At 35.9% G+C, this 13,576-nt stretch overlaps 1 protein-coding gene across 1 annotated transcript in view; it reads right to left on the bottom strand.

Moving 5' to 3' along the window:
* The window catches only part of LUZP2 (leucine zipper protein 2), a 551,161-nt gene that overhangs the window by 239,367 nt on the left and 298,218 nt on the right, over positions 1-13,576 (bottom strand). Inside the window, exon 5 of the mRNA XM_038568129.1 lies at positions 9,902-9,964. Coding sequence (XP_038424057.1) covers positions 9,902-9,964 — 63 coding nt within the window. The remainder of the gene's footprint in view (positions 1-9,901; positions 9,965-13,576) is intronic.

The raw sequence follows: 13,576 nt of genomic DNA, 5'->3' as shown, positions 1-13,576 counted from the left end.
AATATATATATATAATCTAACATATTGTTGGGACAATATTAGGAATTAAGTAAGATGCTGGGCAGCCCCGGTGGCACAGCGGTTTAGCGCCGCCTGCAGCCCAGGGCGTGATCTGGAGACCCTGGATCGAGTCCCATGTCAGGCTCCATGCATGGAGCCTACTTCTCCCTCTGCCTGTGTCTCTGCCCCTCTCTCTCTCTCTCTCTCTGCATCTCTATGAATAAATAAATAAAATCTTAAAAAAAAAAAAGGAATTAAGTAAGATGCTTATTCCAGACATGAACATATAAACCAATCTTACAGGTACTTCTAAACAAGCAATATTAAAGTACTTCCACAGACAGATTTTTATGTAATAAAATGCTTACTCTTTCCTGTTAAAAAATCACCTAAGACTCGCACCTAATAAAATGTTCCCTCCTTGCCTGTTTGCACAAAATGCTATTGATGGTGGGTTGGTTTGAAAAATACCAAGTCCCTATCTACATAGAACTTCAGAAGGTGACCCTATTTGGAAATAGGGTCTTTGCATATGTAATTAAGTTAAAAACCAAGTTACAGGGCACCTGGGTGGCTCAGTGGTTGAGCGCCTGTCATTGGCTCAGGGCCTGATCCCAGGGTCCTGGGATCGAGTCCCACATGGGGTTCCCTGCAGGGAACCCGCTTCTCCCTCTGCCTGTGTCTCTGCCTCTCTCTCTCTGTCTCTGTGTCTCTCATGAATAAATAAATAAATAATATTTAAAACAAACAAACAAACAAACAAACAAAAACAGTTATACTGGATTAGGGTGGATCCTAAATTTAATAACTGGTGTCTGTGTAAGAAGAGCGAACACACACGGAGAAAGCCATATGAAGACAAAAAGCAGAGATTCTTGACAAGCCGAAGAATGAAGAATGTCAAGGATTGCCTGGAGGCAACAGTCACTAGAAAGAGGCAAGGGAGGATTATGATCTAAACCTTCAGAAGGAGCACTGCTGCCGGCACTTTGATTTTTGACTTCTCCCCTTCAGAACTGTGAAAGAGTCAACAGTTGTTTTAAGCCACCCAGTTTGTGGTCCTTTATTACAGTAGCCCTGGGACCTAACGTAGATGGGTAAACTTTACATAATGGATACACAACCAGCCAGCATAATCAGTTCACCCCAATTTCCCAGAACTAATCACTTTAAAAAAAGGCAAACCAGCAGGTATAAAATAAAAGGCTGTAATGGAATTACTTAAAAACATCTCGGGCATGTCCTGGACCCAGTATATATTTGACTCACACTTTACACCTATTCATCTGCAGACAGCCATGAGAATCCACTTTCAGAATGATGACCTGAAGCACTCTGTCACATTATGAAATAACCCATCATCTTCACTTGAATGTGTTTACTGAGGCAAGAAGACGGAATAATTTATTTTAGAGAGACTTACAGCCAGAAGAGTTGAATCAAAATGGATTTTCTTCTTAAAATTTACTAGAGATTTCTCTAGAGCAGTGGTTATTGACCTTTATTATTTTTGTCTCAGCCATGGATTCCCTCTGAGAATCTAAACCCTCTCCTTTGAAAAATACTTGTGTCTATCTATACTTTTTTGTTATCTTAAAATTTTAGGATGGTCAGAGATTCCCTGATATCAATTTTTATATCTGATAAGATCTCTAAGCATCCCTATTGTAGAGAATAGTAAATTAGGGAAAGCCACTTCAATTTCCAAATTTGGAGGTTTTGTCCCATGTTTATTCAACTCACTTCATTTATTGGTGCTAAGCACAGACTTGGGCATGGTCTTAATTTATTCTCACTGCACAGAGTCCAGGCCTATGTTTATTTTCTGGGTGTCAAAAATCTGAATTATAGTATTTTAGGGAAGGTAGGAGTCTAACTTCAAAAGTCAGCATCTAATTGAGGAATGAATCCAGAGAAAAGCAAAGTTAAAATAACATTATAAGGAGAGGTAAGATGTCATTCATACACACAAGATACTGTGACTTACACACATGCGTAACTGAATGATCCACCAGCGGTACTTACAGTAAATGCCCAGAACCCTTCAGCAATGGTCTGCCATATACTAAAGCTGTTATCATGGACTTTAATCTTTATTAAGAAAAGGGGTACCTGGCTGGCTTAGTCATTTAAGTGTCTGCCTTCAGTTCCGGTCATGGTCCCAGAGTCCTGGGATCGAGGCCCATGTCAGCCTCCCTGCTCAGTAGGATGCCTGCTTCTCCCTCTTCCCTCTGCTCATTCTCTCTCTCTCTCTCTCTCTCTCTCTCTCTCTCTTTTAAGTTGTTATAATACACAGGCTACCAAATTTGGGAAAACTGTGTCTACAATGTGAAAATTATCCATAGTGTTAAACCCATATCCCCAAGGAAAAATTAAAGCAAACAAATTAGAAACAAATCCCCTCTATTTTTAAAATTCATTATAGGTCCAGAGCAGACATGACTTACTCTTTGCTAATCAGACATGATCCCTGCAATATATACATAGATACAGAAATTAGTTACATGAGAAAACAGTCGATGTTATCCACTATCCAAGACTTGGGGCTGTATGGTGTCAGAGTCTGCAGGGATGGGGGCAAAAAAGTGGCGGGGAGAGGTAGCTGTGCCTTAAGACAACCAGCTCTAGGATGTATGGTGGTTATTCCTAAAGCTCAGTTTACAAGCGATCCCTTCAGTTTTCCCAACAACTTTGTATAAACTCTACAAGACTTAATAGATCCTTTTCTTCCCATCAGAGAATTCTTGGCACAGCTGAGAATAGCAACTGGAGCACTGCATCTAAAAAAACCATCTTCTATTCTTCATACCCCTGGGATGCCAGTGGCTCCTTGAAATTACTTGGAAATCTACAGATTGCTCAGTGACTTGACCTGTGACAAGAATTTTCTGCCAGTCACTTACAGCAAGACCAATACAACCAAACATAAAAAGAAATTAAATCATAATGTTATTAGGAGAAGCTAGAGGAGTCACATTAGTAATTCAGAGTCAGGTTAAACCCACAAGCCATGCAATAAAGAGATGAGCAAAAGAACTGAGAGACTAACAAGAAAAAAAAATGAAGTCATCGAATAGTGAGGGGAAAAAACTGCCACCGAGACAGAGTAAGACTGACAAATTTCTGATCTCCATCACTGGGCAGAGTGAGGTCCACTTTTATGGTTTTTGATTTAGTGATTTTTATTTTTAGTGTGATTATTTATTTTATCCTTACCTTGAACCACCCTGAATATGTCTTAGGAAAATAATCAATCATAACAATCTATCTTAAAACAAACCACCATAAAAAAAATAGTGGTGTGCAGGACAGGTATCTTTCTCCCTACTTTCTTTTCTTTTTTTTTTTTAATTTTATTTATTTATGATAGGCACACAGTGAGAGAGAGAGGCAGAGACACAGGCAGAGGGAGAAGCAGGCTCCATGCACCGGGAGCCCGACGTGGGATTCGATCCCAGGTCTCCAGGATCGCGCCCTGGGCCAAAGGCAGGCACTAAACCGCTGCGCCACCCAGGGATCCCTCTTTTCTTTTTTTTTTTTTTTCTGTCTCCCTTCCCTTTTATCTCCATCTACTAATTAAATATAGATTGTGTTTTAATATCAATCTAAATCAAGTATTACCAACTATATATTCCTTTCAAAAGTCCTGGATGTTATCAAGCTCACACATTCCATTAAGGAGGTTCAACTCTTGAAAGATCCTTGTCACAATGTCTAATGTATCTATTACTTCGATACTTACATATTGTCCTTATTCTTTGAGCCTTTATATCTAGGACCATTATAGATAAACTTATTTTATCCTAGAGGATAAATGAATAATTTTAAAGAAAATCAGAAAGAAGAGTTGAGAGATGGTGTTTTGAAGGTGCAGAGTCAAAGAGACTTCTCAGCTTTGGAGCCTATGAGATTGCTATATGTTATGATAATACAGTTATCATATATATGGAAGTCAGAAAAGGGAAGCTGAGTTTTTTTTTCTTTCTTTGTTTTATTTTTGGTGCAAATTTTTATATTAGTTCAAGCCACATAATAACCAAATGCAAAATAAGTAATTGGATGCACAAAAATAGATTGTATAAGATATATCAAAACGATATCATCAAAAAACTGCCAATGAACAAAAGTCCAGGTCCAGAGGCTTCACAGGTGAATTCTACCAAACATTGTTTAAAAAGGGAGTTAAGGGATCCCTGGGTGGCGCAGCGGTTTGGCGCCTGCCTTTGGCCCGGGGTGTGATCCTGGAGACCCGGGATCGAATCCCACGTCGGGCTCCCGGTGCATGGAGCCTGCTTCTCCCTCTGCCTGTGTCTCTGCCTCTCTCTCTCTCTCTCTCTGTGACTATCATGAATAAATAAATAAAATCTTTAAAAAAAAAATAAAAAAATAAAAAGGGAGTTAATATTTAATATCTATTCTCCTTAAACCATTCTAAAAAATAGAAGAGGAAGGAAAACTTCCAAATTCATTCTATGAGGCCAGCATTACTCTGATACCAAAATCAGACAAAGACACTACAATAAATAAAGCTACAAGCCAATACCTCTGATGAACACGGATGCAAAAATCCTCAACACAATATTAGCAAACACAATTCAAAAATACATTAAAAAGATCATTTACTGCAAGAAAGTGGAATTTATTCCAAGAATGCAAGAGTGGTTCAGTATTCACAAATCAGTCAATGTGATATTTCACATTAACAAGAGGAAGTATAAAAGCCATATGATCATCTCAGTATATACAGAAAAAGCATTTGACAAAGTACAATATCCATTCATGATAAAAACTCTCAACAAAGTAGATTTAACAGGAGACTACCTCAACATAATAAAGGCCATAATGAAAAACCCACAGCTGATATTTTACTCAAAGGTGAAAAATTGAGAGCTGCTCCTCTAAGATCAGGAACAAGACAATGATGTCCACTTTCACCACTTTTATTCAACATAGTACCCCAAAGTCCTAGGTGCAATAATCAAACAAGAAAAAGAAATGAAAGACATCCAAACTGGTAAGGAAAAAGCCAAAATACTATTTGCAGATTAACATAATACTTGATGTACAAACCTCTAAAGACAACACTAAAAAATTCTTGGGGCTGATGAATGAACTCATTAAGGTCACAGGATATAAAATCAAAGTACAGAAGTCTGTTGTGTTTCCATATGCTAATAACGAAGCAGAGAAATTAAGAAAGCAATTCCATTTACAACTGCACCAAAAAGAATAAAACATCTAGGATTAATTTAACCAAGGAGGTGAAAGATTCATATTCAGAAAACTATTAAGATGCTGATGAAAGAAACTGAAAAATGACACGAATGAAGGGAAAGACATGCCATGCTCATGGATTGAAAAGATTCATATTATTAAAATGCCCTGGGGATCCCTGGGTGGCTCAGCGGTTTAGCGTGGCCTTCAGCCCAGGACCTGATCCCGGAGACCTGGGATCGAGTCCCACATCGGGCTCCCTGCATGGAGCCTGCTTCTCCCTCTGCCTGTGTCTCTTCCTCTCTGGCTCTCTCTCTCTCTCTCTCTCTGTCTCTGTTTCTCATGAATAAATAAAATCTTAAAAAAAAGAAATATTAAAAAAGCCCATAATACACAAAGCAATCCAAAGATTTACCCAAAACAATCTATAGACTAAATGGAATTCCTATCAAAATACCAATAGCTTTTTTCACAGAACTAGAACAAATAACGTAAAATTTATATGGAACCACAAAAAAATTGTATAGTCAAAACAATCTTGAGAAAAAAGAACAATGCTGGAGAGTATTACAGTCCCAGATTTCAAGATATACTACAAAACTACAGTAAATAACATGGTATGGCACCAGCACAAAAATAAATACATAGATCAATGGAGCAGAAAAGGCCCAGAAATAAACTCATGTCTATATGGTTAATTAATATGACAAATGAATCAAGAATATACAATGAGGGAAAAGACAGTGTTTTCAATAAATGGTGTTGGGAAAACTGGACAGCTACATGCAAAAGAATAAAACATGACCACTTTCTCACACCATACAGAAAAGCGAACTCAGAATGGATTAAAGACCTAAAAAAAAAAAAAAAAAAAAAAAAGACCTAAATATTAGACCTAAAGCCATAAAAATAAAAAAATAGAAAAAAAAAAAAACTGACAGTGATCTCTTAGACATCACCTCCAGCAGCATGTTCATGGATACATATCCTCAGGAAGAAACAAAAGCAAAAATAAACTACTGGGACTACATTAAAAATAAAAGGCTTTTACACAGCAAAGGAAAACATCAAGAAAACAAAAAGGCAACCTACTGAATGGGAGAAGATATTTGCAAATAACATATCCAATGAGGGATTAATATCCAAAATATACAAAGAACTTATGCAACTCAACGCCAAACAAAAATAAGCCATTCCATTAAAAAACTGGCAGAGAATCTGGATACATATGGATACAAAAACAGATGTTTTATATCACTGATCATCAGAAAAATGCAAATCAAAACCACAATGAGATACTACCTCATACCTGTCAGAATGGCCAGTATCAAAAAGACAGGAAATAACAAGTGTTGGTGAGGATGTGGAGAAAAGAGAAACTTCGTGCACTTTTGGTGGGAATGTAAATTGCTATGATCACTAAAGAAAATAGTATGGAAAGATACGGAAGCAACCTAAGTGTCCACCAACAGGTGGATGGATAAAGAAGATGTGGTGTATATATACACAACAGAATATTACTCAGCCAGGTAAAGAATGAGACGTTATCCTTTGTGACAATATGGATGGACCTAGTGTATATTATGATAAGTCAGTTAGATAAAATCAAATACCACGTGATTTTCCATTTATGGAGAATCTAAAAAAAAAAAAAAAAAAAAACAGAAAAACAAAACAAAACAAAAAGCCAAAAACAAATGAGCAAACAAAAACAGACTCTTAAATACAGAGAACCAACTGGTGGTTGCCAGAGGGGAGGTAAGTAGGGGAGAGGATGAAGTAGATGAAAGGGAGTTAGAGGTACAAACTTCCAGTTTTAAAGTAAATTAAGAAAAGAAAAAAAAATAAAATAAATAAAATAAAATAAAATAAAATAAAATAAAATAAAATAAAATAAAAAAGTAAATTAAGTCTTGGAGATGAAAAGTGCAGCACAGGGAATGTAGTGAGTGACACTGTCGTACTAACGCTGTATGGTGACCTGATGGATGATGACCAATTATCACAGTGAGCAGCGAGTAATAGAATCGTAAAATCACTGTGTCACTCGCCTGAAGCTGATGTGACATTTTCTGTTGGTTATACTTCAATAATGAAAACAAATAAGATAAAGTAGCCATACTAGCCTTCCCACAAACCAAAACAAAATAAGAAAACAGAGACAGAAATATCTAGGAAACTGGTGATATTTGTACTATAAAACCAAGTTTTACATTGTGAGGAATCTAGCATTGTACAAGATCATACACTAAAAACACGGGATATATGAGAAAACTGTGACAGAGAAAGGCCACTTACCATGGAACTTTGTCATCATAGCATTAAGAACATAATAATGATATCAGTAAAAACTGATAATAAAAACATAATTTTGTTTTCCATGATTTATCCCAAATACCATAGTCAATTGTTTGCAGCCTTATAGTTAAGATTTAGTATTTCCTCCTCTGAGATGAAGATCCTAAATGGAATTACTTCAAATAAATTTAATACCTTATCATCAAAATTAAAACCTAGGGCATACTTTTCACTAATCTCTTGTTTTAATTCAGGGGAAATGTCTTAACAAAGTCTCCTGTATGGACAGCTTTGCCAGATATCTTGGTGCACTGAAAAGTATTTTTTAATTTTATTTTTTAAAAAAGATTTTATTTATTTATTCATGAGACACACAGAGAGAGAGGCAGAGACACAGGCAGAGGGAGAAGCAGGCTCCCCGCAGGGACCCGGATGCGGGACTCGATCCCGGGTCTCCAGGATCACGACTCTAAACTGCTGAGCCACCCAGGGATCCCCTGTAAAGTGTTTTTTTTTTTGTTTTTTTTTTTAAATGCTTTCAAGGCACCTAACTGCCACTACCAGCACTAATGGGAGGTTCTTCTGTATATTTTCTTATTCCCTTGGCTTGATAAAGAGTTCTCTAAAATGTAACAAGACTTTCCCCTGATTGCTTCAAACCTGAACAGGTTAGGAAAATTCATATATAAACCAAAACAATTTAAAGTAGAATTTACTGACATCATTCCACCATTTATGAATTCCTACTGTGGGGGCTTGGTAACAAAGGCATACACCGTGGGGGCACAGATTTGACTTTCATAAACCACAGAAGAGAATATAAGCAGAGAAGCGGAGGGCAAGAACTTGAAACTTTCTGCCCCACACCCCATTTGCTTTTTAAAAAGTCTCAGTATTTTTCCTCCTCCAAGGGATATCTTAAATCTTAAAAACTAAATTCCTAAGTGCTAATGTAAAAGTGTCTTTTAACAGCCGCCTTCACATAATGGAAAAAATGCTGATCGTTCTTTAAGAAAGTTCATTGTTCCACTAAAAGTTCCTGGTGTCTTCACTCAGAAGTTCTCAGGGGACTTCAAGCTTCTTCCAGAAATACCTTTATATCTATATTATCTCTCTCTCACTTCCTTATATTTTGTTTAACTGATTTACCTGCTTGTTTGTTTTTTCTTGCTCTTCAACTAAAAATCTAGGCAGTGTCTGGATAATTTTACTGTACGGGGTATGTGCCAATTATTTTGTTTAGTCTCTATACATAATGATCATTTATCAATATAATAAACCTGAAATTTCAAGGAATTAATAAAAAGGAGTCTAATTAAAAAAAATAATTTGATATATGCTCACCATTAGGTTTTGTTCAAGAAGTCAAAAACTGTCTCCTGTTATCAGTTTTCATCTGGGAGATTTTTTTTGGGGGGGGGGGGAGATTTTTAACATGATGAAAGTGAGTAGCACACTTCATTACAAAGTTTACATTTAGCAGATATTATGTCTGTAAAGCGGTATTTGTTTTAGGATTATTCCAGCCTATACACTTAGAAAATTAATATCATCCTATAAAAGTATCTTCCAGAAACAAAATATTTTGTTAGTCCTTATAAGTATTTGGGTTTTTAAAGATCTTTTCCATGTAAGTATTTGTGATGAATATATTTTGATTTTGAAAGTGTTTCCTTCTTAAAGTCTAGATTTGAAAAAATCGTCTAAGATTAAAAGTTAACTAATGATGCTTAGAGATATAAATTAACCTATAAACCATAATTAGTGAGATTGATCAAGGAAAATGTATCATTAATTAGTCACAGTTTAAGAGTCCTAATTAACTAACTGTATTCAAGAAAAAAGGTGGATAGAAATGTGATGGAGGAATTATAGAAAATAAAGTAGTTGTATAACAAGACAAAGAATCAAAAGAAGAAAATATGTATTTTATAAGGTCCTCACATTTTAAAGGCTATATATAATGAAAGCTATTCCAGTTTATTTCTACTCAACTTTACATGACTTTAAGATTATCCTCAATAAATTTTTCATTCTAGATTGGCTCTTCCTAGCATGAAGTCAATTTCCAGCTAGCCTTCTTCTTCAGCTCCTATAATGTCATTGGGTGGACAGATGGATTTATGAAATGAAAATTAATTTTTAATATTAGCTCAAGCAAAATATAATTAGAAGGGAAAGTGAACCTGAGAGGTATGAACTAAAAATATTATCAAATATATATAAAAGTAGGGATTATCTACTCTTTTGAAATTTTCAACCTTGCAATTCTTTTCCATTAGGACATAACTGAAGGTCAAATTGGCATGTGATCCAAAAATTGTGGCAAAGGTATATAAACAAATGTATATGCAAACCCACATGTAGATTTGCCTGAAATATATCTTACCTCATTCTGGAGATCTCGGATCATTTTGCTCTTTCTTTCCATGTCAGTCTTTAGAAAATTAATCTGAAAATGAGTGGAATAGTATGTAAGCACATTTCAAATTCATTTCTATGGGTTTTACAAATTTATCTTCATGATTTTTGAAGCATAATACAATGATTATCTCTTTATCAACAAACGCTGAAAAAGAACAAAGGATTAAAATTTTCATTAACCAAACTTTCATTGCCCGGTTCACACATATACCCACTGATTATAAAAAAGCCTTTTCTCATAAGTAAAAGATTCATTTTTTTAAAATGGAGAAGTCATGTATATTTTAACTATTATTCTGTTATCTATTTAAACCTCAAATTTAAAAAAAATGTGTCTTAAAAAAACAAAACAAAATAAACAACAACAAAAGGCTATATTCTAGGGTAGGACCTAGAAACCTCCATTCATAAAACACTCTCCAGGTAATTTTGACCTATCGCAGGTTGGAATACAACTGCAGAGTGATATATTCCTGGTCTCTAAGCACAGAATGTTATAATACTGTACCAAAGGAACCATGATGTTTCCTCCTGATCTTGATGTTTTTAAAATCTGTAATCTAGGTCAGTTATTCAAACTGTATTTGCATAAACATAGCAACTTTGCTGCCTGAGTATATCTGCCTGAGTATTTTGAGAAAAAAACAAAAATCAGTATAGCATAGTTGTTAAAATCTGAGACTTTAAAGTCAGTGAGGGTTCACTCTGATAAACTTTATGATAGTAGATAAAACATTTAATTTCTTCAATTTTTAATTTCCTAGTAGTCACATTTTAAAAAAAGTAAACAGAAACAGATAAAATTAATTTTACTAATATGTTTTATCTAATTCAATATTCTCAAATATTATTATTTTGACATGGAATGGACTAATGCTGGAACTGACATTATTTTCTGTGATATATCATTAAAATCCACTGTATGTTTTAATAGCGTGTCTCAATTTGGACTAGCCGTTTCATAACGCTCAATAGCCTTGTGTATCTAGTGCTTATTTATTGGACAATACAGTCTTGGAGGATCCCTGGAACGATACAAGAGAGACTGGTAATGTGGATCATATCTAGCAGTAGACTGAATCAGCGGAAATCAAGTTTAGGAGTAAAATGAATTTTCACCAAACATAGAGTTTTTTTTAAAAAATAGATTTCTGAAACATTTCAAACATAAACAAAAGACAAAGAAGTGATACGTAAAATGCCTCTGGGCCCAACCCTAAACATAAACAGATGCAAATATTTTCTCCAATTTTCTTCAGACCTTGTAAGAAAAAAAAAAAAAAGATACACCTACTATTAAAGCCTCACCTAATTTTTCTTCCTTCCCTCTCCAGAAGTCGATGTGTATTACAACCTTGTGCATGCTTTTGTACGTTTTGCTTTTTGTGTATCCTGTTAATCCTTACAACAAATGTTAACACTCTTTGTTTTCTGGCTAGTGTAGGGGTCCTTACACCATTCATTCAAATGGTGACAGAAATCTAAGCCGATTTTGGATGGTCAAGCTACAATGAAACAAGTATAAGCCTGAGAACTACCTTGACTATCATTTAGATCATAATAATGTTCAAGCTGAATCTTAGCTATGAAGATATTGCAACAACCTAAAACACAGTCACACTCTCTGTCCCACTGAGAAGATAGTTCAATTTGGTTGATAAAAGCAAAGGAATAGAGGACTTGACACCATTCCAAATTAGATACGTATGCAGTGCAACAGGATATTCCCCAATAAGCAGTTTCTGCACCCATTTCAATGGCTGTGTCCTGTGTCTCAGCCTATAGATAACCAATCTTGTGGCTGGACCAGCCTTTGTGGTTCTTAGTATGATTGTAAGACACCCTCAGCAGTATCATCAGGAAGCTTTGAAGATTAAAAAAAAATAATAATAAATTAAAATTTTTAAAAAGTTTACTTTTAAGTCCTGGAAATTACATGTCACTCCTGGGGGCCACACAGTGAGGCCATGGGTAGAAAGAGCCAGGGGGGCAGCCCGGGTGGCTCAGCGGTTTAGCGCCGCCTTCAACCCAAGGCTTGATCCTGGACACCTGGAATCGAGTCCCACGTTGGGCTCCCTGCATGGAGGGAGCCTGCTTCTCGCTCTGCCTGTGTCTCTGCCTCTCTCTCTGTGTGTGTTGTGTGTGTCTCTCATGAATAAACAAACAAAATCTTAAAAAAAAAAAAAAAAAAGAAAGAAAGAAAGAGCCAGGGAGAGTGAAGGCCCGAGGTTCTGCATTTATTGCATTTATTGGAGTGGAGGGTTTCCTGGGCTCTCTTCCTACTGGTGAATTCAAAACATAAGAATGAAAATTAAAAATGCAAAAAGAAAATAAAAAAGCCACCTAAATGGTCAATTACTGAAATCAACCAAGATCTCCAAAACAAGGGAGCCTGGGGATTTTTTAGGAGCGTGAGCCTGGGATGGGGAGGACCTGGCCTGGCTCTGTAGCCAGTCTTGTGGCTGGCACTGGCTTCTTTCAGATAGCCATCTTTGAAGTGGCTGCCTTCACAATCAAAGCTTAAGTTAGCACTTGTATTACAAAAAAAGAAAAGTCAACTGTCAGAGCTTACACCGCGTCTATGCTAGCACTTTTTAAATGCATTACTCCTCACTGGGTGTGGGGCTCAGACTCCTGACCCCCCAGATCCAGAGTTGCCCACTCTACTGACTAGGCCAGGCAGGTGTCCCAGCTTTTACTCTAATTAAAGTTAGCTGTTGGGGTGCTGGCTGGCTCAGTTGGTACAGAAGGCGACTCCTGAACTTGGGGTCAGGAGTCTGAGCCCCCACTTTGGGCACAGAGTTTACCTAAAAAACTAAATAAATAAAAAATAAAGAGTATAACGGAAATACATCGCGGTGTTAGGAATATAATTATTCAAATGTGAAACAGGGACGGAAAATCTTGAGAACGCAGTGTTCAAATATTCAAGAGCTAAAATATATTCAGACTATTCAAAAAGTATTAGCATTTGGAAACCACTGCTCTAGAATCCCAACAGGTTTTCGCATCCCTGGAAAAATAAGCATTCCTAGTAGATCGCTATGAATTTAATTCTCAGAAACAGAAAATGCCATTTATTTACTTTGAACAAAGAATGTAAGAACATAGGCAATTCTTTACTCTTAATGAGAGTCAAAGTTAGAAGCTAATTTTTGCCTTTAGACTAATTATGTCTCACTTAGGGCAAGTTAAGCCATACAAATTAACAAGAGTAGTGAAATGCATCCAATGAACATTAATATCTTTAATTACCCTAGTTAACAGAGAATGAGACCTCGTTCTTCCTTGCTGTCTTTTGGGATTTTTCATGAGGAACACAGGTTGAAAGACATGCTATCCCATTATTTGCTTAGGGATAATAACAAATGTTCCTTTGTTCGTAAAAAAAAAAAAATATATTTTCCTACAGAATTAGATCATGATGGATTTATTGCTTCTTCAGTTTAATTTGTCTTATGTTTATCTTCTTTTATATGTTTGCGATTTAGGTTTATCCTTGAAGTTTCATGACATTTTACCGTAAGCTTATCAAATGATATATTTGCAACAATTATTGCATAAAATATAGAATGTTATCTTTATGGGAAGAGGTAAAGTAATTAGATATGTAATCAAGTGTAGCAATAAGACTAGCAGC

The sequence above is a fragment of the Canis lupus genome, chromosome 21, assembly GCF_011100685.1.
Source record: "Canis lupus familiaris isolate Mischka breed German Shepherd chromosome 21, alternate assembly UU_Cfam_GSD_1.0, whole genome shotgun sequence".
NCBI classification, from domain to species: Eukaryota; Metazoa; Chordata; class Mammalia; order Carnivora; family Canidae; genus Canis; species Canis lupus.
This window is presented reverse-complemented; position numbering and strand designations above follow the sequence as displayed.